The 27,345-nt window shown below is 37.9% G+C and overlaps 1 protein-coding gene across 1 annotated transcript; it reads left to right on the forward strand.

The window, feature by feature from the left end:
• Window positions 1–3,237: 3,237 nt before the first annotated feature.
• Window positions 3,238–19,607, forward strand: DNAH14 (dynein axonemal heavy chain 14). Its single transcript, XM_048937964.1, has 9 exons — window positions 3,238–3,273; window positions 10,543–10,710; window positions 11,612–11,724; window positions 12,699–12,856; window positions 13,801–13,929; window positions 14,800–14,933; window positions 15,635–15,799; window positions 17,496–17,608; window positions 18,837–19,607. Exons 2-9 carry the CDS (start codon window positions 10,564–10,566, stop codon window positions 18,907–18,909), a joined length of 1,032 nt encoding a protein of 343 aa, XP_048793921.1. The 5' UTR covers window positions 3,238–3,273; window positions 10,543–10,563; the 3' UTR covers window positions 18,910–19,607.
• The last annotated feature ends 7,738 nt before the right edge of the window (window positions 19,608–27,345 follow it).

Consider the following 27,345-nt stretch of genomic DNA (forward strand, 5'->3'; position numbering starts at 1 on the left):
ACTTCAAGGCTTTTCCCTCCAAAAGGCTGTAACTCAATGCTGCCAAAAAGCAATAACATGTAGAGAATAAAGGAAACAGAAAAGCAACTCATTCTAGCATGCTGCACCCTTCTAACCACTCCTTGCTACAGCCTTTTAACCTTTTATCCTCCCCTTCATCACACAACTGACATCCCATTTTATTGACCTTGCAGTGTTGCATTGAGAGCATGCTCAATGCAAGCTCAGCCTGAAGTGGTGGCACTGGCTGTACCTACATTGTTTATCTGCCTGTGGGCATTTATTTGGTAATAAAAACATCTTCATTTGGTTTTACCTAAGTACAAATGCAAATCAGCTAATTTGATATAAATCCTTTTTGTTCTCAAATAGGACTAAATCTGCACTATGTATCTTTATATCTACAGATGCTGTGTATCGCAGCAGGTCTAAGCGTTGGTGTTTCTTACAGGATTACACGAAGTGGGAAGAGGAAGCAGTATTTCTGGGCTGTAGCGACTTCTTCCAAGTTTATTTGAAATTCCTTTTCAGCAAACAGTGCTGGAGGTCCCTGAGGAGCTGTTGTGCCCATGTAACCAGGATCTTTGGTAACCCCAAGTCCCATCGAGTGCCTGGGATGCTCTTAGCAGTGGGTGTTCAGGCCCAGCTGTACACACCTGGCTCAGTAACCTAATTCCAACAGTGGCCAGAGCCGTAGAGGAACATCTAGCAGAGTGCTGATGGATGTGTTATGATCTGTCCAGTATGTCAAGTCTCATCCTGGACACATACAGAAGGAGATTAGTATAAGCCTCTGCTGGTTGAAGTTAATATCCCTGAAGCATTAGTCACAACTCTTTTTTTTTTTTTTTTTTTTAATGATTAAAATAGCCAATCTTTTATTCCAACGGAATTTTTATATTTATTTATTTATTATTTGCCTATGGGATCCAGAATTTTGTTAGATATTGTTTGGAAAATATATAATTTATTACTTTAGAATGTATTTGTAGGTTCATTAAAAGTCTCCATTCTCTGAGATTGGTAAAGCAGAAAATTTTGATGTGTCACCTTCACAGTGTTCATGATCAATTTCTGTTACGAACCATTTTGTCATCTTTTTAAAGTGATCTATACTAGGATTCTGAGCACTTTTGCACCTATTTTTATATGCCTCATCTGAGCCTCTGTCTCCTTTTGTGGTAGCATAATGGCATATATTTTTAATTTGGTTGATTCAAACAGCATTTTTTGCATTTTGCTTGCTATTCATCATCGTGCTCCACATGCAATCTTGCATATTTACATTTTTGTGTTTAAATGACTTCTGCCAGGAGGCACAAGTTTTTACTGAGCGCTCCAATTGCAATAGCCGTTTGGGCAGACATCCAACTGGATAGATTGGACTGAGATATCCAGTTGAACCAATTCCTTATTTGGATTTGGAATCCAAATCAGCTACTTTTTAAACCAAAATAAAGCTGTGCACCACCCCTTGGAATGCACGGTCTGTGGACTCTGTGGACCAAATGCAGCTATGTGGCATGTAGGCCCCCAAACAGAAGCTTTACTCATCCTGATTTGTCCAGCCAAGAGGGATGGCGGTCTGATGAGTCACTGGAAGGAGGGAGCATTGCACCATAAGGTTTATCTATCACTTGCAAAGAAATCTGAATATTGTGTGTATGATGTATCTGGTTTGCACAAGAAATCTTCTTCTATTAAAGAGAGCTAGCATAGTTTAATATTTTAAGTACGTGACAGGGAAGCCTACGTTTATTTCCAATTATCCTACTGACTTATTTTCAATGAGGCATTGCTTTCTTTTCAAGAACATTGACTTTTCCCTCTCTCTAAAATTGGATAAATGTTGAAAATTGCTGTTTTGTAATGAATGAGGAAACTTCCAGATGCAGTGCCAGAGAGGAAAGAACAGTATTGATATCACAGCTCACAAATGCTAGCTGACTTGAAATTGGGGGATTTTGAATGGTTAACATCTTGCATGTCATCTTACAAAGGGTGCTTCCTCAGCAGAAGTCTTTAAATGATATCATTGAGTTGTGTTGGTTTCATAAATTGTATGTCCTTATTTGCATAATAGCCCAACAAGTTCATCAGCCAAGCTCCTGTGTGTAAGAAATCTAATGCATTTTGTTAGCAGCTCAAGTAGTTCTTAGATCTGTGGATTATGGCACACAGCATTTCAGGTCTGAGTCTTTGTGAGCTTCCAGGAATATATTAGCTGACTGACAGTTACCACAATTTTGTTTTAACACTTCTGAAGTTTTATTTTGAATTCACTTATTTATTACTTATAATCCTGCTTTAGCTTTGGATTGGACTTGATCCCAAGTGGTCCCTTCCAACTGCTATGATTCTGTGATTTTGTGATATGTATTATGTTATTGTATTATATTAAGTTATATATGTTATATCACAGAATCATAGAATCACCAAGGTTGGAAAAGACCTAAAAGATCATCCAGTCCAACCGTTCACCTATTCCCAATAGCTCCCACTAAACCATGTCCTTCAACACAACATCCAGCCTTTCCTTGAACATCCCCAGGCTCGGTGACTCCACCACCTCCCTGGACAGTCCATTCCAGTGCCTGACCACCCTTTCTGAAAAGTAATACTTCCTATTGTCCAGCCTGAATCTCCCCTGCTGTAGCTTGAAGCCATTCCCTCTGGTCCTATCACTAATGAGATGAGAACATATATGTAACATATACTATTTATATTATTATAGTTGTTATTTAAGTCTATTTGAAATGGATTTATTCAAATTCAGTAAGTGAAGGAGATGAAGGAGGTGATAATTAATGCAGTCTGTAAAATAGCTCTGCAGTGAAATGTAGCATGGAGGGGCTGATCATTCAGCATGAATGGGAGAAAATTCCTCATCCTTGGGTAGTTGGTGTACTAATTTGTGTTTCTCTCTGAATATCCACAGCTACTAAAAGCCTGACAGCTTGTTTTAGACCTCATGAGGAAACAACAAAATTAACGACAAGAGATACGGCATCCATGGAGCTCTGTACTTAGGGATGTTTAGATGTAGAGAGGAACGGGTGAATGATGAGTGGTGGAGGTGTGTATGGGAACTGCTGAGCCACGGCCTGAACCTCTGATTGATCACCTGAGGTGAGCAGTGAGTCAGCCAGAGGAGCACAGGTGAAGGCAATTCTCCTGTGCTCCTAGACCTATTTAAGAGCTGGCTACCAGTGGGGAAGGATCTCTCCTGGAGATTGCCTCTGCTGGTGTTTTGAGAGTGAGTCCAGGATAGGGGTAAGCCTTCCATTTATTCTCTTTTGTTATCATAGTCTGCTTTGCCTAACTCTCTTGTTTATTTTGTGATTATAACATCCTGATATTCTTTGATTATACAAGGTGTAATGGTGTTCAGTTATTATTGTATGTTTACATTAAAAATGCCTTCAGCTGATCAGAGCAAAAAAACTCTGTATCTATGTTATGGTCACCTACTTATATGCTTTATTCATCTGCCATCATAGAATGGCCCAGGTTGAAAAGGACCTCAAAGAGTCGAAGAGTCGCTTGAGTTGGAAGGGATCTCTAAAGGCCATTTAGTCCAACTCCCCTGCACTGAACGAGAACACCTACAGCAGACTTAGAGCCTGCTTAGAGCCCCTCCAGCCTGACCTTGGATGTTCCCAAGGACTGGGCATCCACCACCTCTCTGAGCAATCTGTTTCAGTGACTTATTAGAAAAAACTGCTTCCTTATATTCAGTCTAAAAAGTTCTTTACTATGAAAGTGATGAGGTGCTGGAACAGGCTGCCCAGAGAGGTTGTGGATGCCCCATCCCTAGAGGTGTTGAAGGCCAGATTGGATGGGGCTCTGAGCATCCTGGTCTAGTATTAAATGGGAAGGTTGGTGGCCCTGCAGGTGGCAGGGAGGTTAGAGGTTTGTGGTCCTTGAGGTCCCTTCCAACCCTGGCTATTCTGTGATTCTGTAAAAATATGACTTACAACTTCTGATCCCCTATCTGGAGTGGGAATCTGCTCTAAAGAGAGCAGGTAGCTTACTTTGTCAAGGCAAGGAGCGTTATTAGAGAAAATAACTTGTGAAGTCTTGATGTCTTGATGCAGTTCTGATTACTGTACTAGCTCCAACTCTGATCTAATAACATTTTATAATACATACCACTTAGATCTGAAACAGCAAACATTTTTAAGTTGGAAGGATAACATGAAGGAAGAAATACGTATGCAACTTCCTATGATTGCACATGAAAAAGCTTGAACTGAGGTGGTTTTCTTCAGGGACAGAACTTCTGTGGGAGGAATATTAATGTTGTCCTGTATGGAGAAGCAAACAAACATCATCTCCAGTGGTGCTTCTTACTGCACAGAATGGACACTGTATACCTGTGATCTGGGTTGTTCATTCCATCAAGTGATGACATCTGACATTCCTTAGATTAAGCACTGAGTAATGGAGGGCCTAAACAAAGTTATCAGCTGTCCAGCAAGCAGTCACTGTCAGCTGTCCCCTAACCATGCCCAACAGCTTTCTCTAGGAGACTACGAGAATGATGTCATTGACTCATTGCATGATTAATTGCTTGTTGTGATGGTTATGCTATTTTTCACGTAGATCTGCGTGGTGAAACAGGATGCTATTTATTTATTTATTTGCCTCTTATTTGAATTCATCTGTAATTGCCCCAGATTAAGTTCTGTGTTCCCATGGAGTTTAATCCACCTCCAGTCTCTACTAAAATTGCTTGAGACAGTCGGTCACTGTTGCAACGCGCGCTGAATGCTAATGCATACGTTGTGCTTCTTATCCCAGACTGAATGACAGCTTCCAGGAGGGAGAAGGGTATGAAAAGATTTCAAGTGCTCCACGAACCCAGCTATTTTCTTACACTTACAAATGAAATCAAAGGAAACGTTTGACAAAACTTAAGAATTTGAGTTTTTTAAGTTATTATAATTTTAACTATATTAATGATAACAATAATTAGGAAATGCTACATAGGAATTGTAGTTTTAGCTTATGATCTGTATTAACTGCATGTTGAAATGCAGCTGTGCAGTTCCTGTGAGTATGAAAGAGTGAGTTACTGTTGTATAAAAAGGGGCTAATTAGATGCTTTGCCTTGTGTAGTACTGTAATATCTGAGCTGTGGCATTGCCTCCTACGCTACTAACCCTAACCAGGTCAGGACCAAATAACTGCATGTACACACCAATATGATGAACAGCAAAGACAAGCACGATTTCCCAAGTTACCCAGCAGGGCCTGGCAGGCCTGCCGGCCACAGCTCTGTAGCAGCATGGACGCCATCTTGGTGCTGGGTAACTTGGGAGATTGTGCTTTGTCTTTGTCCAGTGAGTGTCTGAATTAGAAGGAGACATGATGATTAAGGTACAAATAAATGCAAGTTCTGTGCTCTGCAATTAGGAGGAAAGAATCAAGATGTCAAGGGAAGCAGAAAGATAGTCAAGGAAAGTTAATTGATGGGGCAAAGGTAATGACCACTTAATGAGAGAACAGGTGAGTAGGAAGGGGGATTTAAAACAACAACAAAAAAATATTCTGTCGTCTTGTGTATATTTCTGAGTTGCAAGAGAGCTCACTTCTGAGTATGGAGTCTGGGGAACCTGCAGTTACCCAGAGTGCCATGATGGTGACTGTGGCCATGAAGCTGAGCTCCTGACTTCAGTGTGCAGTCAGAGCTGTCCTGTGGCACAGAATAATGGTAATTATAAGCACTGCAGGAGCCTGCTGCTGTCAGAACTGAAGTCTGATCATTTGGTATTTGTTATTAAATGTTTACCTACTTAGAAATTCCACACTGCATGACGTTAAAGTAAGGTGTAAAGTTGTTTCTCATTTGGTTTCCTTTCACTGTTTAGCCAAAGTTTCTGAGCTCAGGCTGCATGGTTATGTGCTGTTCTCTGGAAAGTTGCTGGTAGTTGTATTTGTTGTTTGTACTGTAGCAGCCTGTTCCTTTCAGACTCATTCATGCAGTGAGCAAACAGCTGAGTGTTCCACACCAACTTACATTTCGGCTCGTTTTTGTTAAGCTTAACAAGTCTGATGAGCTGTCTAGGGGAGTACCTGCTGCTGCATAGCATCTGAATACCTGAAAGAACACAAGTGTTACAGCCCGGAATTCCCAGCCTTTTGGGATCATATTTCTGATTTCAGATGTAGCAGCTCAAAGATGATAGAGAAAGCGCATATGCAAGGTCTTCCTCTACCAGGGAGAAACTTGTGTGTGGAAAAGCTTTGAGCAAAAAAAAAAAAAAAAAAAAAAGAATTCAGAGAAGAGAGGGAGGCACGGTTCTGCCCTGGGCTTTCTATTACCATTATTATTTTGGCATTGACTTCAACAGAGCCTGAATTTTACTTAGAGAATGGAAGGGACTGAGCAACAGGAGTAATGGCCTCTATGCCAATTCCCATGGGCTTTACCCATATTGCTGACACCTTCACAATAAGAAAGAAACCATAAATCAAATTCATACTGAAATAATGATATGTGACTAAAACATTAATAATGGAATAATAGATGTATTTAATTCATATGGAAAAGAGTACAGAAGAGTACTCCTGATGTTTCATAAGGACAATGATGAATTTTTTATCAGGGAACAGTCTGGTTTGCAGACTTTTCAGTTCTCATGCAGAGAAGTTATGGATTTCTTCAAAACTTTCCATGTCAATGCAACACACTCTTATGCTTTTAACATCATCCTGTTTAAGGGCACCGTCCCATTCCTTAATTTTATTTTTCGTTCTTTTGAAATAGATGCGTTTCCTCCATGTGAGATCTGACTATTGTAGATGGTCCTGGTATTAATACTGGTTTGGTATCATGGCAATGATGCTGGTATTTACCAAGCGAGAATTCCAGAATAAAAAGCTTAGATTCCCCTTTGGGATGAAGAGGGTGTTCAAACCTTGTACTGGTCTTCAGGAGTTCTCAGAATTCCTCTTGGAAGGTCATGCTGGAGTTCAAGAAGCCCTCAGATTGTTCACCACATGATTCCCTGTGAAGAAATAGCCACAGCTGACAGGGACATGAATACAGTGCCAATGCTTTGTTCTAAACCAAGCTTTGGGCTGAGTGTGTCAGCTGGTCCCAAAGTGCATGGTATGCTTTCATTTTTCACCTTATAAAATGAATTTGGGATGTTCTGCCGATTTATTTAAGGTGCTTTATTTATTTCATGTGTCTGCCACATCTGTGTTCTTCAGTGATGATTTCACTTTTCCCTCTTATTCCTCTCTCTACCTCCATCAATTTACAGTTCAGCTTGTAACCTATTATCCTGTGTTTATTCACATAATATACTCACTGCATTTTTCTCATAAATAATAAGAATTTGGACTTTTTAGTACATGGAGCAAAGTCCTCTCAGCCTGCAGGGAAATTTTCAGGAGAGTCCTGAGAATCCAGTTTGCTGCAACTACTGGAAAGCCCTCTGTCTTTATCCATCCTGAAACTGCCTACATGTCTGAAAGTATTAGAGGCTCTTTTTTTCACAAAGGGTATTGTTTTTTTGCCAGTACATTGCATTTGATTTTAAAAAATCAAGTAAAAAAAATTCTGTATCCATGCTCCTATAGCAGTTTCTATATATGCTTCTTTCTATATACTCCTATATATATATAACTGCTATAGGAGTGTGTATGTAAGTATATGTATGTGCATATGTATGTATAGAACTGTAAATAGCTATGGACTCATAAAAAACAACATTTATTCATGTTGTTCCTGGGATTTTCAGTGCAGTGGGATCTATATCTGCTACAAAGACTCCTGAGGTTTCACATTGGGAAGAATTTCTTCTCATAAAGAGCAGTGAGGCACTGGCACAGGCTGCTCATGGAGGTGGTGGAGGCACCGACCCTGGAGGTGTTGAAGAACTGTAGATGTGGCACTGAGGGACATGGTCAGTAGGCAGTATTGGTGGGGATGGGCTGGCAGTTGATCCTTTGCAACCTTAGTGATTCTATGAGTCTGATAATCATGACAGAATTCCATATAATTAAAAAAAAATCTGTAGGATTCAGGTGGATCAAGGCTGCTTTGCTGATTAACGTGCTCTTGTTATTTTCAGTTATACCCAGGGAATGGGCTATTTAAAGATGTGAGATTTATGTTTAAATAGGTTTATAATCGGAGAAGAAGAACATGCCTCCTCTTAGAACTTCCTTAACCTTTCCAACATTTCCCATTTGCCCTTAGATTTGTTTTCTAATGTTTTCTGGTGAAAATTGTTTCAAAGCATTTCCTCATATCTCTTAACAAAGCAGACTGCTTGCTTTAGCAAACTGTAACTTTGTCAGCAGGTGTTAATTTTAATTTCATTCACTTTATTTGGTTTGGAGCATGTTACCCTTCAATCACTGTTGCAGTAATGCTATTTGTCTCAGCACAAAGAGGACAAAAAAGTCTCATGTGAAGAGACATTGCCGTTTGTAAACCTACAAAAAAATGTGCAAATACAATTGTGTGTTACAAAAAAAAAGTAAAACATTTCCATTTGATGTAAAAGCCACATAGAATGCTTCTGTTTTCAATAATTAACCAGATTTGTGGAATTATTTCTGCCAGCTAAAGTAATGGCAACTGCTACTTAAATTAATTGCATCCAGATTAGCAGTAGCGTTTAGAAAATGGAATTTTATTCTTTGATTAAAAGTGACCATTTTTCAACTGAAACTGTCCTAGAATAATGAGATAGCATTGAAAGTCTCCATTCTCAGGAGTCATTCCTTTCTGAATCTTTCATAAAGCCTAGCATTTATAAACAGACAGAAAAATCTACAGGTATTGATTAGGTCGCATATTTTTACGTCTGGCAAATTTATTTCAGCATTCCAATTTTTCTTGTTCTTATAACAACAGGTAGTTTCAGTAGGAGCTCTACATGTCAATCTCCTGTACATAAGTGCATGGATTTTATTTTTTGAGATTCCATTTCTTTGTTGTGACATTTATTACTCTCTCACCAAGTCAGAGTTTAACGTATTAACATGATTAACAAGATCTTATTTTGTTTGGGTATAATGGTTTCAGATTGGCAAATAAAGGGTTAGTTATGATTTGAGGAAAGCCTTGTATAGTCAAATCATGTATGCTTGAGCTTGTTCTGAGAAAACTGCTTGTCCTCTGTAGATCTCCAGCTGTGTCTGGCATTCCAGATAAAATCTATTTCCATTTCTTGAAATGTACTTTGTTATTTTAATTCTGTTATGCTGTTACTATTAATGAAACACAAGTGAAAGAGTAAGATCCATGTGCATTAGGAGCTTGAGAAAACTTAAATGTGGACTCAGCTCAAGATATGGAAGTACTAAGCAGTTTTATCTTTAAAAAAATCCAGCTTGGTGGGGGTGTGCTGACATCTGATTACTTCATCCAAGTATTTACATTACTCATGTCATCTTAAAACTATTGAAAGAAGTTAACTAAGCTGTTTACTATTGGAAAATCCAAGAGTTGGTGAAACTTCTCAAATGCATGAGGAAAATAATGGAAAATCTGTTTTGTCAAACTATTTTTTTTTTTTTTTCATTGAATATGTTACAGACTTAAAATATTCTCTTGTAGCTTTTTATAGGCTACTAAAGAGTAAGCATCCAGAAGTAGAGGTGCAATCACAGCAGGAGGACTGTGACATGCCTGCTGACTCCCTCTTTCTGGCAAGAGTAATTAAACAGCAAGAGCCACTAACTATGGCTGGAAAGTTCAAGGAATTCATTGAAAAGCTTATTACAAAAGAACCCCAACTAGTCATGTGCTCTCTCATATCTATGTAAATACATAAGTTTAAATCTATGTAAACACATAGGTTTACAACTGGCAGCTTAACTCAGCTGACAGCTCAGATGTTGATAGTGGGGTTGGACAAGCCAATGGGCAGCCAACCCATGGCCAGGCAGCACCCACAGGTACAGCCGTTGGCCACCTGGGCTCCAACGGCTCTCCAATAACTGGAGAAGGAACAGCAGAGGGGTGAGGGCTGCCATCACCCCTCGCAGCTCTGCAGACCCTGCCCATCCCACCCAGTGCCCTTGGTCGGACATCACAGCCAAGGAGATGGTGAGCAGGGCTAGGGTTCCCAATGACCGTGTGCTTTCTTTGAGCTTCTGTTGGTACACCTGACCCAGTATGGGTAGCCTGTTTCACCTCAGTCTTTACTGTGCTAAGATGTGCTCGTGATCCACTGGCCATGCATTAGTCCATTAAGATACAATAACGGTTTTACGTGTATGAATATTAAAGGTGGGGTTGGATGTACAGCCTCATCTTTATTCTGCTTCCCAACACACTATTTTATTAGCACTTATGCTTATATTTTGATGTGCATGGGCTCTAAGGTATCTATAACATGGGTTGAGACTAACAAATCCTGTGTTTCCCTATGTTAACATCCACAACAGTTCCCACACTACTTGATTTCTGTTGGTGTCTGCAGGTCTTTTCAAGTGTGAAGTTCACTTCAAGGGCACAGTGCAGGAACGGTCATTATTGCAGATTTCGTGTAATTGATGTTTTCTTACTGTTAGGACAAAGGATACCAACCACAGATGGATGGGCAAAACACAATGCTGAAAGAACAATTAGTGTCTCATCTCCGTTTTGAAGCAGAGAGGTCAGAGGTGCTGCTTATGGCAAAAGGCAGATGTATCATGTGTGGGCCGGCTGGCATCAGGAGGAAGGACAAAAGTGAACCGGTGAGAATGGGCAAGTTTGCAACAACATTAATATTGAATTACTGTTCACAGTACCAATTTTGTTTTGTGATGAGGGCATATTGAGGTGTTTTGTAAGATAGAAAAAAGTAAAATCTTTAGAATTTGTTCATGACTTGCTACCCTTTGTCTCTTCAAAGCAGACTTAGCAGATAGCTTCACCTTACTGAATTACTCCTACCAAATATGCTACTACATAAGTCATCATTAAAATACCTTCTCACAGCAGTAAACTGTAGCTGTCAAATCTGAAGCAGAGGCATTGCATGATGACTCATTTTATCCTAGGTTTTTTTTATACAGTCCAAAGTGTTTATTCAAGTGATTCCTTTAATGTAGCAAAGTTCTGTTGCACAAGGGTGAAGTCAATATGCAAACAGAAGTCAATCCTCCATGTTTTATATATGTTAACCTACTACTCTGTCTGTAATGCCAATAAATTAATCTAATTTCTGTGATTAATGGCAATCTGTTCACTGAGTGTTTGGCACAAGTTTCCTGCAAAACTATGGTTCCTTGTTCTAAATTTAGAATCTGTTTTTTCTTTTTCTGAAGGCTGTAACTATTTCAGGCTAAGTTTGATGGAAAAAGAAGTATTAATGTGTCACTATACTCTGTAAAATACTAGATATTAATTTTAGTGCTTTGCATGTTGTTATTTTTAAGCTATTTATCAGGATTCTTTTTTAAAAGTAACTTAAAATGCACATAAAATGTATATTTTAAGTAAGAAATATTCTTTAATGAAAGCTGAGTTAGGGTATCCTTTAACTTTTGAAAACATTTTGTGTAGTTTTTAGGTAAATTTATTCTTTGGTGTTTTGGAGAGTATAACACATGACCGCTTACTCAGTAGTTATACATTGATGTTCTTTGTTCCCAGCCATCTCCAGTAGAGAAGTACTCCATTCTTCACACGGCAGTTTATAGAGCAAGAACAGAAACTAAGCATGAAGCAGAAATAAATGAAGAAGGTGGTGTGTGTTCTAGTAAAGTGTACGTAAACTCATATTTCTTTCTTTATGATAAGTTTTTGTTCTCTGCTAATTAAAATATGGAACAGCAACGGATCAACTTATGTGACTGCTTCCCTGTGAGTTCTGTGAAGCCTGGATTAACACGCCGGCATAACCATTATAATTTTGACTGATTGTAATAGAGACCTATCTTGTTTATGTCCATGAACATCCGGAGAAGTGCAGGCAAAGCATTATAAAAGAAATACAGGTTAGTTGCACTGTATTTTTTTTTTTATTCTAGCAAAATGGGGAAGTTACAAGAACTATTCTTATATACTGTATTACTTTCACCTGTCTATGTAAAAGTATACGAAGATGAGTATACTTCAGATTTAATGATAGCATCGATAAATATTGGATTCTGGATGTTTGGGGCTGCAGCTCTGCTGTATACGAGTCAAGCTCATAGAGGGCAGGTTCATTGTTTCTTCCCTTTTTGAATCTCCCAGCGCTGTCCTTCTCAACAGCTACACAGAGCAGAAAGCCTGTAATTCCCTGACCTCTGGCATGGGTTGTCTTTTGGTTTCCTTTTCCTTTTTGTACAGGTGGTGAGAAAGGAAAGTAGTTTTTCCATGTTGAAGAGACAAGAATGCCTTCTTACATGCAAACCTCCATTCCTAAATTTTGTGGGTAGGGTTAAAGCCACAGTCGGGTTGTTTTTATCCTTGGGGTAATTTTATGCACTGATTTCTTCACAGTGGATTTTGAACAAATTGATCTCTTGCCTCTAAACTCTGATGGGAGATGTTGAGGTCTGGAGAACATCTTTAATTTTGATGTCACCCTCACTGTGTATTTTATAACAATAAACTTCTTAATTTGTACCAAAGGACAGCTGCACTTTAATCATAAATGCATACTATGATACAAGGAATAGTTTAGTTGATTTTTCTATTTTACCATATGACTGGATCTTAAGGGTTTTTTCCCCTTACATTTGCTTGTTTATAGACTCTCAAAAAAACATAAGGATGAAAGAGAAAAATCTGTTTGTCAGCCCTTGGAAGGGTCTGACCATGAGAAAATGGAGCCGAAGAGAAGCTTAGTGAAAGTGGCATCCACAACCTCAGAAGACAATAGTGGTACATCACCTTCTTCAAATCTATATGGTAAAGTACCTAAAATGACAGAAACGTGCAGTAGTAATAAATATGACTTTCTTTCCTTATCATTATAAACGTGTAAAAACAGTCTTGCAAATGCTGGCATCTTTAAAAAAAAAAAAAAAAAGTTGAAAATGGAATAGCAAAGATGGAACACGGACTTTACGTCAATATGCCATCTGCCAAGTGCATGAGTATGTGTTATTGTGTTTTTAAACAATTACAGTTATCCATGCTTCTTTTCAGCCTAGATTAGTCTATTCCAAGCTTCTTTAAATGAGAAAGCCATGTGACGGGTCTTGAGTAGGCTTTTTCCCCTGGATATGGCTGTTTCTCCTTTCTTCCTATGACCACACTGGGTTTTCTTGAACCATGAAGTGAGGTCAACTCTCTAAAATGCAAAATCATGATTGATGGAAGTTGTATGTACGGGGAAATGAAACTGCACACAAAAACTCTTCAAGCGTCATCACAAGTTTCAAACTGACTGCAGCTGGCCAAAGGGATGTCTGGAGGTCGTCTGGTCCTAGCCCTGCTCATTCAGGACCACCAGATGGATTATATAGATTCATTTTAAAATGGATAAAAAGGTTTTCTAGAAATAAACAGCCAAAACCCTTCTCATCTAGCATATGACGAAAGTGAATGTGATCCTCTCACCTCATGGAATACAGCGAAAATAAGCATTACACTTCTTATCTAACCATACTGAAGTACCTGATGCCGATTTATGATATTTTATGTTTTTTTTATTGTGTTTTCAACAAAAATAGTATCTTGTGTGTGTATGTCTCTGTAAAAATAATATTAAGACCATTGTGTATTTTGAGCAGTAGTAGAAGTTGTAGAAATGTAAACTTGTAGCAAGCATAACTTGAATTAAATAATTATTGTGCATAGCGAACTGCTTTCAATGCGTAATATTTTCCTTTTTAATGTGTTGTTTGCAGATAGAAGGACTGAAATACAGAAGTCTGTTTTGGAGCCAAGTTGCCTTAAAAAGGTTTGTGAGCAGCCAGATGTTGAATGTTCTCTGAAGAAGCCTATAAGAGCAAAAGTTTATTCATATGATGAAACAGGTATGCAGGCTGTAGCCCCATGGGGATGACTGTGCTCATAGTTGTGTGTCCATTTCTGTCAGATTTCCATTGATATAATAAAGAATATATGCAACTGCTACTCCCTTTCCTCATCCTTCTGCCCTTAGAGTAAAAGTACGTGTGCAGGGGAAAGTCTGACAACTTCATCTTCCATATTCACCACATTTTTTGTACCTGATTTTGTACTGTGAGTTGTTTCTGTACAGTACTTTAATACTTCAAGTTATTTATAAATGATATTTAGCTACATTTAAATTATTTTAAATAAAAGATTATTAAAGAGTAATAGGTGTGTTTTCCTCCTTATCTTCCAAGATCTTCATGGAGAAAAATAGATTTTTAACATTACTTCTCTGTTAATAATCTTTGTTGCTGATTCTGAAAACTGGGAGGGAGGGACTGATACCACAATTGGATTCTTTTTTTTCCTCTTTTTCTTTTTTTTGCTAACTTTTTTCTCTTTTTTCTCTAGACTTGAGTAAAACCTTTGGGCAGTAAGTCAGATTTTTTTTTTTTTTTTTTTTTTTTTTAGTGAGTACTTTGAATTTTGCTGTGTAAAATACACCAAATATTAGTGTAAAATCACTGGAAAATGAAATTACTTTGAAGTCAATTGAACTGCCGTTCTTCAATTACAGAAAAATACATTTGGAATATATAACAACTTGTTTTTTTTTTTTTTTTTTTTTTGAGAGAGAGACTTTCTGAGACATGTTTTCAGCATCTTTCACCTTATTTTGAATGTCATTACTCTGATGCTCCATACTTACTATATGCATTGAATCAAAAGGCTTTATATTTAAGGGAAAAAGAAATTACTATTTTTCTTCGCTTTTCTTGATTTACCAGAGCCAACTGATGATGACATTATAATGCACATTTTGAGGCTTCGTGGCAAACTTGGCTGGCAAACAAAGTTACCATCCTGTGAGCATTTAGCTAGAGAGGCTGATGTGGCCAGGCTTCAGAAGTTCGCACTTACGGTAATTTTTGCTTCCCCTTCTCCACATTGTATGGAACTGCACATTCCAGAAATGACATTGGTTATATATCTAAAAGACACATCTCCTGGAAGATTTTCCCCTCTGAAAACAATACATTTTGCCTTAGAGCCTTACATCCTCTGGATGCATAGTGGTTATGGGAACTTAGCACTTAGCCAGTGCTTCCCATGGCTCAGATCTCTTAGCATTAAGTAGAATTGTGGCCATGCCTGTCCTGATCAGACACACCAAGCATCAGGCCTGTGAGTGAGACTGGGCCTTCTGCTCTTCCTGTGGCCAAACAGGCACCTCCTGTGTTCTCTTATTTGGTGCATTCAAAGACGAACGCATATGCTGTATTTATAGATGGAGAAAGATAACGTGAAGTAATAAAATTACAGAAAAGTTTCATTAAGTTTGGATTTAAAAATTTGTAGTATGCTAATAGGATCCCATGAGACTGTTTTCTCAACAAGAGAAAGTAATATTTAGCTTCCAGTTGGAAGAACTGTGAAATAATTATTGTGAGTATAAATAATGGAATTCAAAAAGTGATGATAATAGAATAGCTTTCTGGTCAATTCTGTGTTATTTATTATTAGAAGAATCGAGCACTTTCTTCTCATGGTATAATCTAGAGACGTACAGCTTGTCTTCATGAAAAAATAAATTATGTATGTACTTATTTTATGTTTTGACAGAGACCTTTATTGCCAAGAGATAGTGGTGAATATATATATTGTCTTCAAAAATGCAAAAACAATCTTCAAGTTCCCTACAACCCATACAATTTACAGGCTATCTCTACAAATACAGCTATGCACAGCAAAGAATATTGGACTATTACAGCATCATTCGTGTCTAAGGTAGTGTATTGTACAAAAATAAACCGGAGAGTTCCATAGAAAGAACATTTCGCTTCTCGTTTATTACCAAATCCCAGTTATGTTGCCTTCTTCATTGAATAGCTTGCCAGTCCCTCCTAAAGATGAGCCTTCTGCTGGCTTTGGGCTTAATGTTGCTCATCCTTTTACTCATTTTTCTTTTATTCTTTGTGTTGTGAATAGCCAACTTCTCTGTGATGTACTGATTGGTTTTTCTTTAGTTTTGTCAACATTTCCATAAATAATCAACAAACCATAACCACCAAAACAAAGATACAAAATACTGAAGTATATTCTCTGCACAGAATGAGCTTTCATGGTTGGTGTAAACCTATATAAGCCTTCAGTTAGCCTGGCTCCAAGCTGTCCTCTCTGTTGCATTGCCATTGATGATTTCTTGGTGACTATATTAGATAATCTCAATCATGTAACTGAAAAGGAAGTAAAATACTTTATATGTATATTCATTTTGTTTGCCATGTTAATTTTCAGTCAGATCAGAGAGCTAATTCATCTCACCAGGAGTGCAGACTACTGATATGCGTAAAAGAAACACTAAAAATAATATCCTTTAAGAATGTGATCACCACATTGCATGAGGTTTCATCAGTTTTTGTAGAGAGGCAAACTGGATTTCTTTCTCAGTTTTCAATCCCTTGTTCTCCTAAGCATCAGTGAAGTTTAGAACAAGTATGACACCAACCTTGCATGGAAGAAGTGATAATTGCATAATTTGCATAATGTACATAATTGGATTGTTGCTGGCTGCTAAAGCTAAACTTTTAGATGATACGTTATTTGAATGTCAGACAATTACAGGCACAGCTTAGAAACAGATGCGATTACTTGAGTCAAAATGGGGGAGATGTATTTGCTACCAGTGGAGGTACTGAGCTTTTATAAAACTGGATTGGAAGAAGGGCGTAAATGTTGGCAATCTGTCTGGGAAAACAAGGCTGCAAACTTCTTTCTTTGCCTTTGGAATGCCTGCTATAGTACATAAATTTGAAATATGATGTTGATTTAAATGCAAAGCTATTTGTTCCAAAGTCTTGAAATAAAAGATCTATTGCTTGCTTTGGCTAAACCAGAGAATGATTCATTCTAAACAATTATTTAGCACTTAGTGCCCAATTTTCCCTTTGTTATGCTCCTATAACGAAGATATATACTGCATAATGATGATAATGAAAATTCCTATATAAGGGCATCTGTCTATTGTCAGTTTACTGCACTTGTGCCAGCCAGACACTGGTCCATAACTGGAAAAGGAAATAAACTAATTTATGACTTTGAAATTTTATATCCCTTTGTACAGGAGTGAACATTCTCTCTGGAGAATGACAATCTGATTGCTTAGCATGTTATTACTTTAAGATCCTGTTTTTCTACCTGAAAGATATGAGAAAGGTTAACGAAAGTTTTTTGGGGAGTTTGCTGACAAATGGCAGCATGTTCAGCAACCTTCAGATAAATACAGCTGCCCGTGCTGTATTGGAAATATTTCCAAAAGGCTTTTATTCTCTTTTCAACTTATTCAGTATTGTTTATATTGCCACTGCCAAGGTCATCAGTACTTCTGTCCTATGTATTTGATAACGAAGATTCAGAAAACACTGAATTATTTTAACAAGCAGATGTGTATCATTTCTTTTTCCTTTTTCTCTTTCCACCCTAGTTTCATGTAAACGAGAAATTAGGAGAAATGGAGGCCACACCAGTACCACAATGGCTGCGTGAAAGACATCTGTATTACAGGTTACTCAACTTGAATTTATTTTCCAATTTCAGGTAAGAGAATAAGAAAAGAATAATTGATGTTAACCAGTTACATTAATAATGTTACTTATCTTTGTGTGTTAAAATGCCAGCTTGATATATGTTAAGTCCTGCATTGGCATTTTCAATAATTTAAACAGTATTCAAAATATGGAATAAACCAAAAATTCTCTTGCTTTTCGTTATTTTTTGTTTTTTCCTTACTTATTTAACCTTAGAAAAAGTAAGAATATCTCAGGTATTTTCTATATATGTGATAAATTTTAAAAGGCAAGTTAATTCTTTCATTCCCTACCTTTCACATTACGTAGAATATATGAGATAGCAGATACCGTTCACTTTATATAGAATGTATTCGAGCAGAGCATATAGTGTAAAATAGAAGAAAACATTTACTTGTGAAGTTTTCACATTCCTCTGATCTGTTTTGGAAACTGGTGAAAACATGGTAATTGAAGTTTATCTGCCTGCAGAAACTGGTATTAAAAATCCACTTCTTAAGTGTTTGTTTCAATATTATTCCCTTTTAATGACAGTTACTTGTTTCTGATTTATTTTTGGCTTTCATCTAAGCAACATTACTGAAAGCTACTCAGTTTTGGTTCTTTAACCGTGTGTCTTGTGTGAAGTTTGCGCATGCAAGTTTTTGCAAGTGCATCAATCATTGCAATGAAAGCATCACGTATCTCACTCCTTTTTTGAAAATGCATTTTAGTTTTGTCAGAGCACATTTCAGGTTCAAAAACAGACCAAATAATCATGACCTTATTTCATTACATATATTATTAACTGGAGAATTAAGGGTGGTACAATAGGAATGTCTGGAAGACGGATAAGATTTAAAAGCTGTCCACTCATGGAAGCTAGAGCCATAGTGAACACGTTCTGCCTCTTCTGCCACTGCTGTATCAGGCACAGTTAGCTTAAATGTTCTGCCTCATTACTGGCAATGACAGAATGATGTTTATGGTGTAGAAAATTACCTCTGCAGTTATGGTATTTTAGTATGGCATATTAGTACTTGGGTTAATAGAAGCTAACGCCTTTTGCAAGAACAATAGGCTTCAGCTATCAAGGTATTTGAAGAGGTGAGGAGGCAACGTTTAGAAGGCAGAAAATGGCTGCTTATGTTTGCATCTGTCTCCCAACAGTGTTAAGTGCTGTTAATGAGCTGTTGTGGCAGCAGTTGTGACGGTCTGCAAACTTTGCATGCATAAATAACCATTTCCGTTGCTTCTAGAATGAAGAAATTCCTTCTGCACTGGAAAATCAATGCTGGAAGAAGCAAGGCGAACAGGAGCAAATCAGTCTGAATGCAGGTGGTTGTGCATGTGAAAAGAATTAAAGAACCCTCTGAAGCGCACTTTATCAATGTGTATCTTCTTTTCCTTAAATGCTTGATGAAGCAAAAAATCCGCAACATTATAAACATGCTAGAGTACCTGCTGATAACAGCATCAAAGACTTGCTCTAGTATTTTTTTTAAACTTTTATTCTGTGAAGGAGTCTGGAATTTTAATCTGGAGAAAAATGAGCTTTAAAGTGATGTTTGTCTACTGCCTTGTAGGATTCCGAACTGTGATTTTCAGCAATTGAAAATAATAGTTAGTAGGTTGTTCTTTAGTAAGATGAGAGTGGACGCACCAAATCTATGCTGAATATGGAGTGAATGATGGAATTCTGTCCATATATCAAGTGAGTAAACAAAACCCTGTCACACTACACCTTTTCTCTTTAAGCCTTCCATTACTGGTGATGCTTGTATTGTGTTTGCTGATGAGAAAGAATTATTTACTCTTCACATGAGATTTTTTTTTTCCCCTTTTCTTGAAAATGTATCCTCTAGTTAGAATTATTCTCATAACTTTTTAATTAGTCCTTGTCTTATGAAGATACTTTTTCTGGAGCTTATATCAATATGATGAACTTTGTGCTAAGAGCACATGGATTCAATATTTCACTCATATCCCAAGCAGGGACCTGGAAAGGGCTGATGTCCTTTCTCTTCCACTAGAACCACGAAGTGGGAAAGATACAGACCATCAAGTAGTCAAGATTTAAAGTTATTGAGATGGGAAAGGTACTGAAATAAATAGAGGATATAAAAGCGTAATGCCCGAGAGCAGCTGTTTATTGAATGAATCGATAAAAACAATATATGATGAGTTGAAAAGAAAAACATCATGTTTTCTCTTTACTTTGCTTTAGGCAGACTCGGTTGTTAATTCATGCATTAATACTGATACGTAGCACTTTCCCTAAAAGCAGAACATTCATAGGTGGGAGTTCATCAACATTCAACTGGTGCACTTTAAATGATTTAACTATGGAATAGTCCAAACTATTTTAACGGTGTCATTATAAAGCAGTTATCAATTAACTTAAGACACATTTGGCATCATTTTGTTGTGTCTATATCCTCAGGTTTTGAGTTACTCAGTGTGTCCCTGGAGGTGTTCAAGAACCATATGAATATGGCAGTGAGGGCCATGGATTTGTGGGCAACATTGGTGGGGTTAAGGTTGGTCAGGATGGTCTTGGAGGTCTTTTCCTATCTTTTTTGATTCTATGATTCACGCTATTCGTTTTGTTTATGTATCAATATATATTTAAATACACACATTTGTCTTCATTTTTTTTTTTTTTTTTTAGTAATTTTTTTCCAGGTTAGATTATACCATTTTGGCAGTGCTGATGTCTGGCAGTATTTCCTTAGCCTTGACATAAAGTAGTGCAGTATTCTGGAAGAGATGATGAGCTAGAAGGAAAACTGCCTAAAATCATGATCCCCATCAGGAAATACTTCTGGGAATAGACTGTGCAAGTGTTGAAAGAAAAAGAGATATGACTTAAGCGGCAACTGTAGAAGAATAATTTCAGTAAGTCTATATTTAAGCCCCAGAGGTATGTGCACAGTTATATAAAATAAAGCAGTGTCTGTCCTGATAAGTTAACACTATAATAACAGAACATTGAGGGGAAACTTGAAGGTAAAGTAATACTGAATATGTTTTGTTTAAGCAGGCTTTAAAATATTTTTAAATGATTGTGCAATATGACAGGTTGAACTTTCTTATGTAAGAAAATACAGTTTTGTGCTCTTTGCAGTAGGGTCTTTTTGATAATGCTGTTTTTCAGAGCTGCAGTAATTTAGAGCATTTAAATAATTGCCTGAAATTGAGCTGCTTGTTCCATCTCATCTTACGTATGACTGAGCATGCTTCAGGAGCACTGCAATTGTAAGTGTGTTAAGGTAATCTTTACCCCGTCAAAATCCTAACGTTTCTAAGTGAGCATCTGGTTGCTGTTAAGAGTTAGGCATTTTCCTTGTACAGAATAAAATTTGCAGGTTTTGCTCTCTCGATGTTAAATCTGCAGATGGTGAGTCTTCTGTATCTTACTAGCTCAATGTCCCAAGTGTAATCCTGCAGCAGACAGTTTGTATTATTACTTTAGAATGACTGATAATATTTAAATTGAAAACATCAGAATCCATAACAGAAAAAGAAATCTCTTTGAAAGATTTCAAGACCATTCTAGGTAAGTATGCAAATAAAATGAAATAAGTTGTAGGAACAAATGCTACGAAATGCGCTGTATGATCAAAGATCGTTACTTGAACTAATAGGAAGATTGCCTTCTGTATTTTGATGACTTGATTAATATGACGCATTGTCTACAAATAATGAAATCGAAGACAATGTGCATATATTGAAGCTCAGCAGATTTATGGTTGGTAAGACATAAACACTGATGGAGATGCAAGAGAATATCTCCTGATTGAACTCCATATTTAAAATTCAGTGGTACTTTGGAATCACAAACTTCTTTTTGATAATGATGCCGATGTTTATGATCAAATGCTTTGCACAAGCCCGGGTAGATGACATCATTACTCTTCCCTTATACACCAATGCTATAACCCTGTCATAGAAGGCCACCAAATTTGCCAGGCATAATTTGCCCTTAATTCATGTTGTCTGTCCCCACTCACCTCTCTGTTTTCCACGTGCGTTAGCTTAGCTCCATGATCTTGGCACAGAGACGAGATTGACTGACCTGTGGTTCCCCAGGTCTTCCTGTTTTCCCTTTACAGAAGTGGGAATTATATTTTCCCTTTTCCAGTCAGAGGAACTTCACCAAACTGTTACAACTGCTCAAATATGATGGACAGTGCCTTACCAAGCTTGACCCACTAGTTCCCTCAGGACCTTCAGATGCATCTCATCAGGTCCCATGGTCTTGAGCATCTTCGTGTTCCTCTGATGCCTACCATGAGTAGTTCTTCGTTCCCACAGTCCCTGCCTTTGCCTTCTGTGGCTTGGGTGATGTGACTACAGCACATGCTGCTGGAGATTGAGGCAAAAAAGTCATTGACTACTTCAGCCTTTTCAGTGCCCTGGGTAAGCAGGTCTCCCATTTATTTCTGGAGAGGGCCTGCATTTTTCCTAGTTTCCCTTCTATCCCTTTTATCACTGACATAGAAGCCTTTCTTGTTGTACTTGGCTTACTAGCCAAGTTCAGTTCTGTTGGGGCTTTAGCTTTCCTAATTTAATTTCTGGCTTCTCAGAAATGTCTATTCCTCCCAGGTTACGCATCCTTACTTTCCACCCTCTGTAAGCTTCCTTTTCATGTGTGAGTTTGTCCAGGAGCTCTTTGTTCATCCAAAATGCTTTTGCCTAGCTTTTTGGTAATATTTGAAGGGATGGGTGTTGTGTATACAGACAGCAATCCTTGTCCAGCCCTTTTAAATTAGAATTAAGTGATCTTACTGAGAATACTTCCCTGCACTTAGGGTTTGAGTACTTAGGTTGATGCAAGCTTGAGTCATAGAATCATTGAGCTTGGAAAAGACCTCTGAGGTCTTCTAGTCCAACTGTCCATCTACAACCAACATTGCCCCCTAACCCACGTCACTAAGTACTACATCTGCCTTTTCTTTGAAGCATGTGTGATATCTTACTGACCTCAGCTACGCTGAAATCTTTGTAGGCTCAAAATCTTACAGAATTTAAATACAGAGTAGCCCAGTTTGTTCTGAGAGATTTTAAGTACATAAAAGTGGAGGTGAAAAGGTAAGCTTGGAAACTGAAGGTATCTTTTGCTCTACATATAATTGATTTCTGGATCTTCTCATATGAAAATTAAGAGAAAGTTTCCACAAGCACTTTCAGTATTGACAGATAAATGAAAATATGTGCAGACAGATAATTAAAAATTTCTCAATGTAAATGCATTAAAACTTCTAAAATGTATGGTGAGAAACAATCAGACATTAGCTGTTATTATTCTCACTGAAAACTTCAAATTTACATTAAAATGCTTTAAGAGGATAATATAATAGCCTGCTGCAGTCCAAAAAGAACAAGGCCTTCAAATATATTAGTGCTGCTTTTCAAATATAATCTTCTGTTTGAAATGGCTGTCACTTCATAAAGGCTTTTTAATGAAATGCAGGTGAAACATAATGTGTTACTTGACATTTTTAGGTGTTTTTGAAGTGTCCTTATGGTATTCACCACATCTGTCTTGTCTTTATGAAGGACAGTGAGGAGAGCGGCTATTGCTGCTGGTAGTTGGCCATGCCAGAGGCAAGGTTAGCAACTTTCACAGTCAGATGTTATGTTGTCCATAACAGCTCAATAACCTGTTATATTCTTAGCTGTGCTTCCTTGGAAGTACAACCTGGGGTTAGTGAAGAGCTATGAGTAATTTCATATTTCAGCAGCTTTCCAGCAGAATCGCACCTTACGAACAAGCCTGGGTTTAGCTTTGCTTTATCCATTCATAGAAGCACAGCTTACTTCTGGCATAATTATTTTCTCTTTAGATTCTGGCCACTGTTATGTGACAATAACAGCAACCAAGTCAAAGGAGCAGGCAGCTGTATTTTGGTGGTCTGGGCACCAGAGCCATTTCTTGAGCTACTGCTACAACCCAAAGCTCTTTTTCAGGCATATTAGAAACCTCCCTTACAGAGAATATTAATCAGACAAGAAGATATCCTCAAAATTCTAGGTAGATACGCTTCTACCTGTAAATACTAAGAACTTCTCATGCCTCTTCTACCTGTGCAGGTTTTGAGAATGGCTGCTTCCTGTCTGACAATGAAGATAGTATCAAAATCAAACGTAACTAATTCAGTGGTTCAACAGCTCTGTTTTCTCCACCAGTAAGCTTTTATAGACAATAGGGGACATGTGCCTGATGCTGAATGTAAAGCTTGGATTTTCTTCTCAAGCAGGAAACCCAGAAGGAGGGTTTCTTTTTCTTTTTGAAAGCTTTGTTTCTGACAACTGTATTTGTAAATTAAAATCCTGAAGCTGTAGGAATGGCAGATTTTCTTTTCATAGAGATAAATACAGCAATGTCTTCACTTTCTGATGCATCTCTCAGGGCATGACATTCAATTAAAAACAGCATCAGAAAAACATGTTTTTCTGTACATTTTTTAGCTATCAAATAGGTGCTTGTTATAAAATAAATTTTTAGTGACAGGGAATGATCTGTAACTTGCTTGCAATACCCAAAAGAATGCTGCCAAGCAGATTCTGCTGCTTACGAGCTCTTTGTGTCTATCATGTACATATGTGATATGTGTATGCATGTGTTCATAGACTTGTATATGTTGTGTATGCATGTATATGTGCATATGCACATACACGTCTGCATGCAGTGTGACAGTGGAAATTGTAGGAACTGGTAGGTTGGCTGCAGAAATAATGGCTGTGATTACAGCCAAGGTAAATAGCCCACATGCACTGGGCAGTGGGCCTTTGGAAGAATGCCTTTGGAAGGTATTGATAAGCTTAGTTTCAAGTGGAACAAATCCTGACTGACTGTGGCTAATCTTGTTCCAGTTGATGCAGAGAAGACTTGAGAACTGTAGCAGACGATGCCAATGGCCAATGATGGAAGTTAATTTCCAGCAGGGGTCAGAATGGTGTCCGAAGTGCGTGGTCTTCTCACAGCAGCCATCTCACTGCCAGTGGGTGTGCAGTCAGTTTTCGGGTAAGAATGTAAGCTTTTCTTGTTTTATTTATTATTTTGAAGGGAAAAATCTGATGAGGCTCAAAAACAGTGAGACAGCAAATGACAAGTTTGGGTAAATTTCTGACAATGCAATGTTCAGGTTGTTTGTGCTTTTTCTACAATATGCACATGTACTATTCTACTCTGACCTACCCGTGTATGTGGCACCCGTTTAATTTAATCCTCTCTTTTGCTACCCCAGCCTTACGGTCTGTGTTAACATTGCTGGGATGGACACAACTATCACCAAAGTCACAACTGTGAAAGGCAAATCGAATCATCGCTGAAGAGATATTGGGCCGTGCAGTGACTGAAAGACATCACACTGTGTTGCATACCCTGCCCAACTTTTCCTTTACTGTGTTGCAGTGCAATCATTTGACTTCTGTTACCTACATAAAAAGCAATCTACTATCCCCTAAGGGCCAGTTAAATGTTGTAGCAAAGGGGTGCCATGATTAAAGCTAGGTATCTGCCAATTTCTTCTTCCAATTACTCTTTGAAAATGAGGTGTAAATATTAATGCAGGGACTTTAAATAACCAGTGTTTAAATGCTTACTTGTGTTTGTTCATGGTCCTTTTGGAATTTCTGAGGCGAAGCATTTACTTCAAAGGGAATTAAAATTAGATTTGATTAATATATATGTGTAGAGAGATGGATTGTAAATGTTTTTGAAGTCATTGTGAAAAATACATGGTCTTTTTTATTTAAAGAACAAAAATAGTGGAAGATGGCAATGTTACATAAAGACTCATCCAGAATAATTACATAGAAAGATGTAGAACATCTTGAAAGTTTGTTTCAAAGAAGCTTGGAGGAGGACTCAGTTTTTTGTATAAATGCAAAAGAATCAGTTCCACTTGTGTTTTTGCACAAGTTTACAACTTCATAGGAGTGCACCATCACACATATATTTCAATGTTAGCAGCAGTGCTGCGGGTTTATTTACTCTCCTCCTCTTAATAGTGATTCAGCTGGAGGTGTTGTGAAAGGAGAGGATGATTATGAGGAAGATTCTCTGATTGGCACTAACAGGCTGCATGAGACTGGTAAAAACAACATGAGCAACATCTAGTTTCAATAGCCTTGTGTATGACTGATTTGAAGGAGAACCACCCCTTCGTGATTCTAAATATAATGAATGACATGTCATTCATTATTATTATTGGGTTTCTGCTATGTCACTTCATTTTTTCAAGACCCAAATCCTTAATTAATATGCACGACTGGTTTTTAAAAGCCTTCTGTTTGAGTGTGATCCTGTACAGTTCAGAAGAAAATCCAATGAGTAATTCTCTATTTTCTAATCTCGGAAAAAGTGCCAGACCATCTTCCTCAAGCCATGTCTGTCATTGTGAGGATTACACACAGTCTTGTTCAAATTAATAGGAAGTTTAAGAAAAGGTAGAGCATTAGGATAAATCAGTCTTCTTTTTTGCTTGGGATTATATTTTTAGTGCCTTAATGGACAACCTTTGTAAGACAGGCTATTCAATTTAACACAGTCATTCTCAGCAATACTGCTCTGCATCAGTTTGCTGAGGCAATTTTGACCACACAATGTGCAAGTGGGATACAGACACAGTGATCTATCTGTTGGTTAGCACACACCCATAAGATGGTTGGGGTTTAATGAGCTCCAAACCAACAGATCAGCTCAAACATCAGGCTCTGTGTTCTCCTGACAGGGATGTGGGGCAGCACCAGGGCTTGGTACTCAGCTGCCACCAGAATGCTGCTGTTATGAAGAAACTGCCAAGAAAAGTTTGTTTCATGGAAGCGGTGCTCATTTACAATCAGGTGGCATTCAGTATCTATGGCACCTCCTCCTGAAAGCACCAGGTCTCTGGTAAGTTGCTTAGGGTTCACTGTGCTGCTTTTCCTGTCCTGTCTCTCCAGGCTAGAGCCTGTTCCATTTCCCTCTTGCCAGTTTTCTGAGTTAGTTCAAGCCTGCTAATCCCATCCACCAATGGCACCAATTTTATGGGAGATGCTATTTATTCCTTAGTAGGGGCTGTGCTTGATCCCATGGCAAAGCTCTCCTATCTTCATTTGTTTTTCTGATAGAAAATTTATCTCCTAGAGAAGGAAAACAGCTAGCAACTCTGCTAGCTGTTTGTTGTTACAATGATTTTTTTGTTTTGGTTTTAGGGTGAAGTAATGCTCAGGAACACTCTCAAGCATCTTACACATCCTTATTCCAAGTAAGTCACATAATTAATTGCTGTGCTTTCTTCCAAACTCATGTGAATTTACTGCGGGAGCTTTCTCTCAAACATCAAATATTAGTTGTGCTTTATTTTTTATACCAACAGAACACGATTCTTTAAAGGCTTCCCTTGTCGTTTAGTGTCAGACTCTGACAAGTCCTAAGATTTATATATTACATTAAAGAGAGTTTCTCCTTCACGTGACGTGCAAACTTGTTTGGAGATCCTTGACACAAAGTCCTCTGTACCAGCTTTTTTTTGTTTCATTTAGTTCCATTTTCTAAATGGCATAAAATATCACCCAGTGGACTTAACAAAATAATGGTTACAACAGCAAGCTTTTTCTTCCATTTTCCTAGTGCTTTGTAAAATACAAACTGCATGAAAGAAATGGAAGCCCATGTGTCCACAGACATTAGAGCAGCCACAAGGCTTCTGGGTGAAGCCTGTGGCCTTTCCTCACATTGCACAAGAAAGTATCAGCTGCAGAAAGCAGCCCAAAAGG

The sequence above is a fragment of the Lagopus muta genome, chromosome 2 (assembly GCF_023343835.1).
Source record: "Lagopus muta isolate bLagMut1 chromosome 2, bLagMut1 primary, whole genome shotgun sequence".
Taxonomy (NCBI): domain Eukaryota; kingdom Metazoa; phylum Chordata; class Aves; order Galliformes; family Phasianidae; genus Lagopus; species Lagopus muta.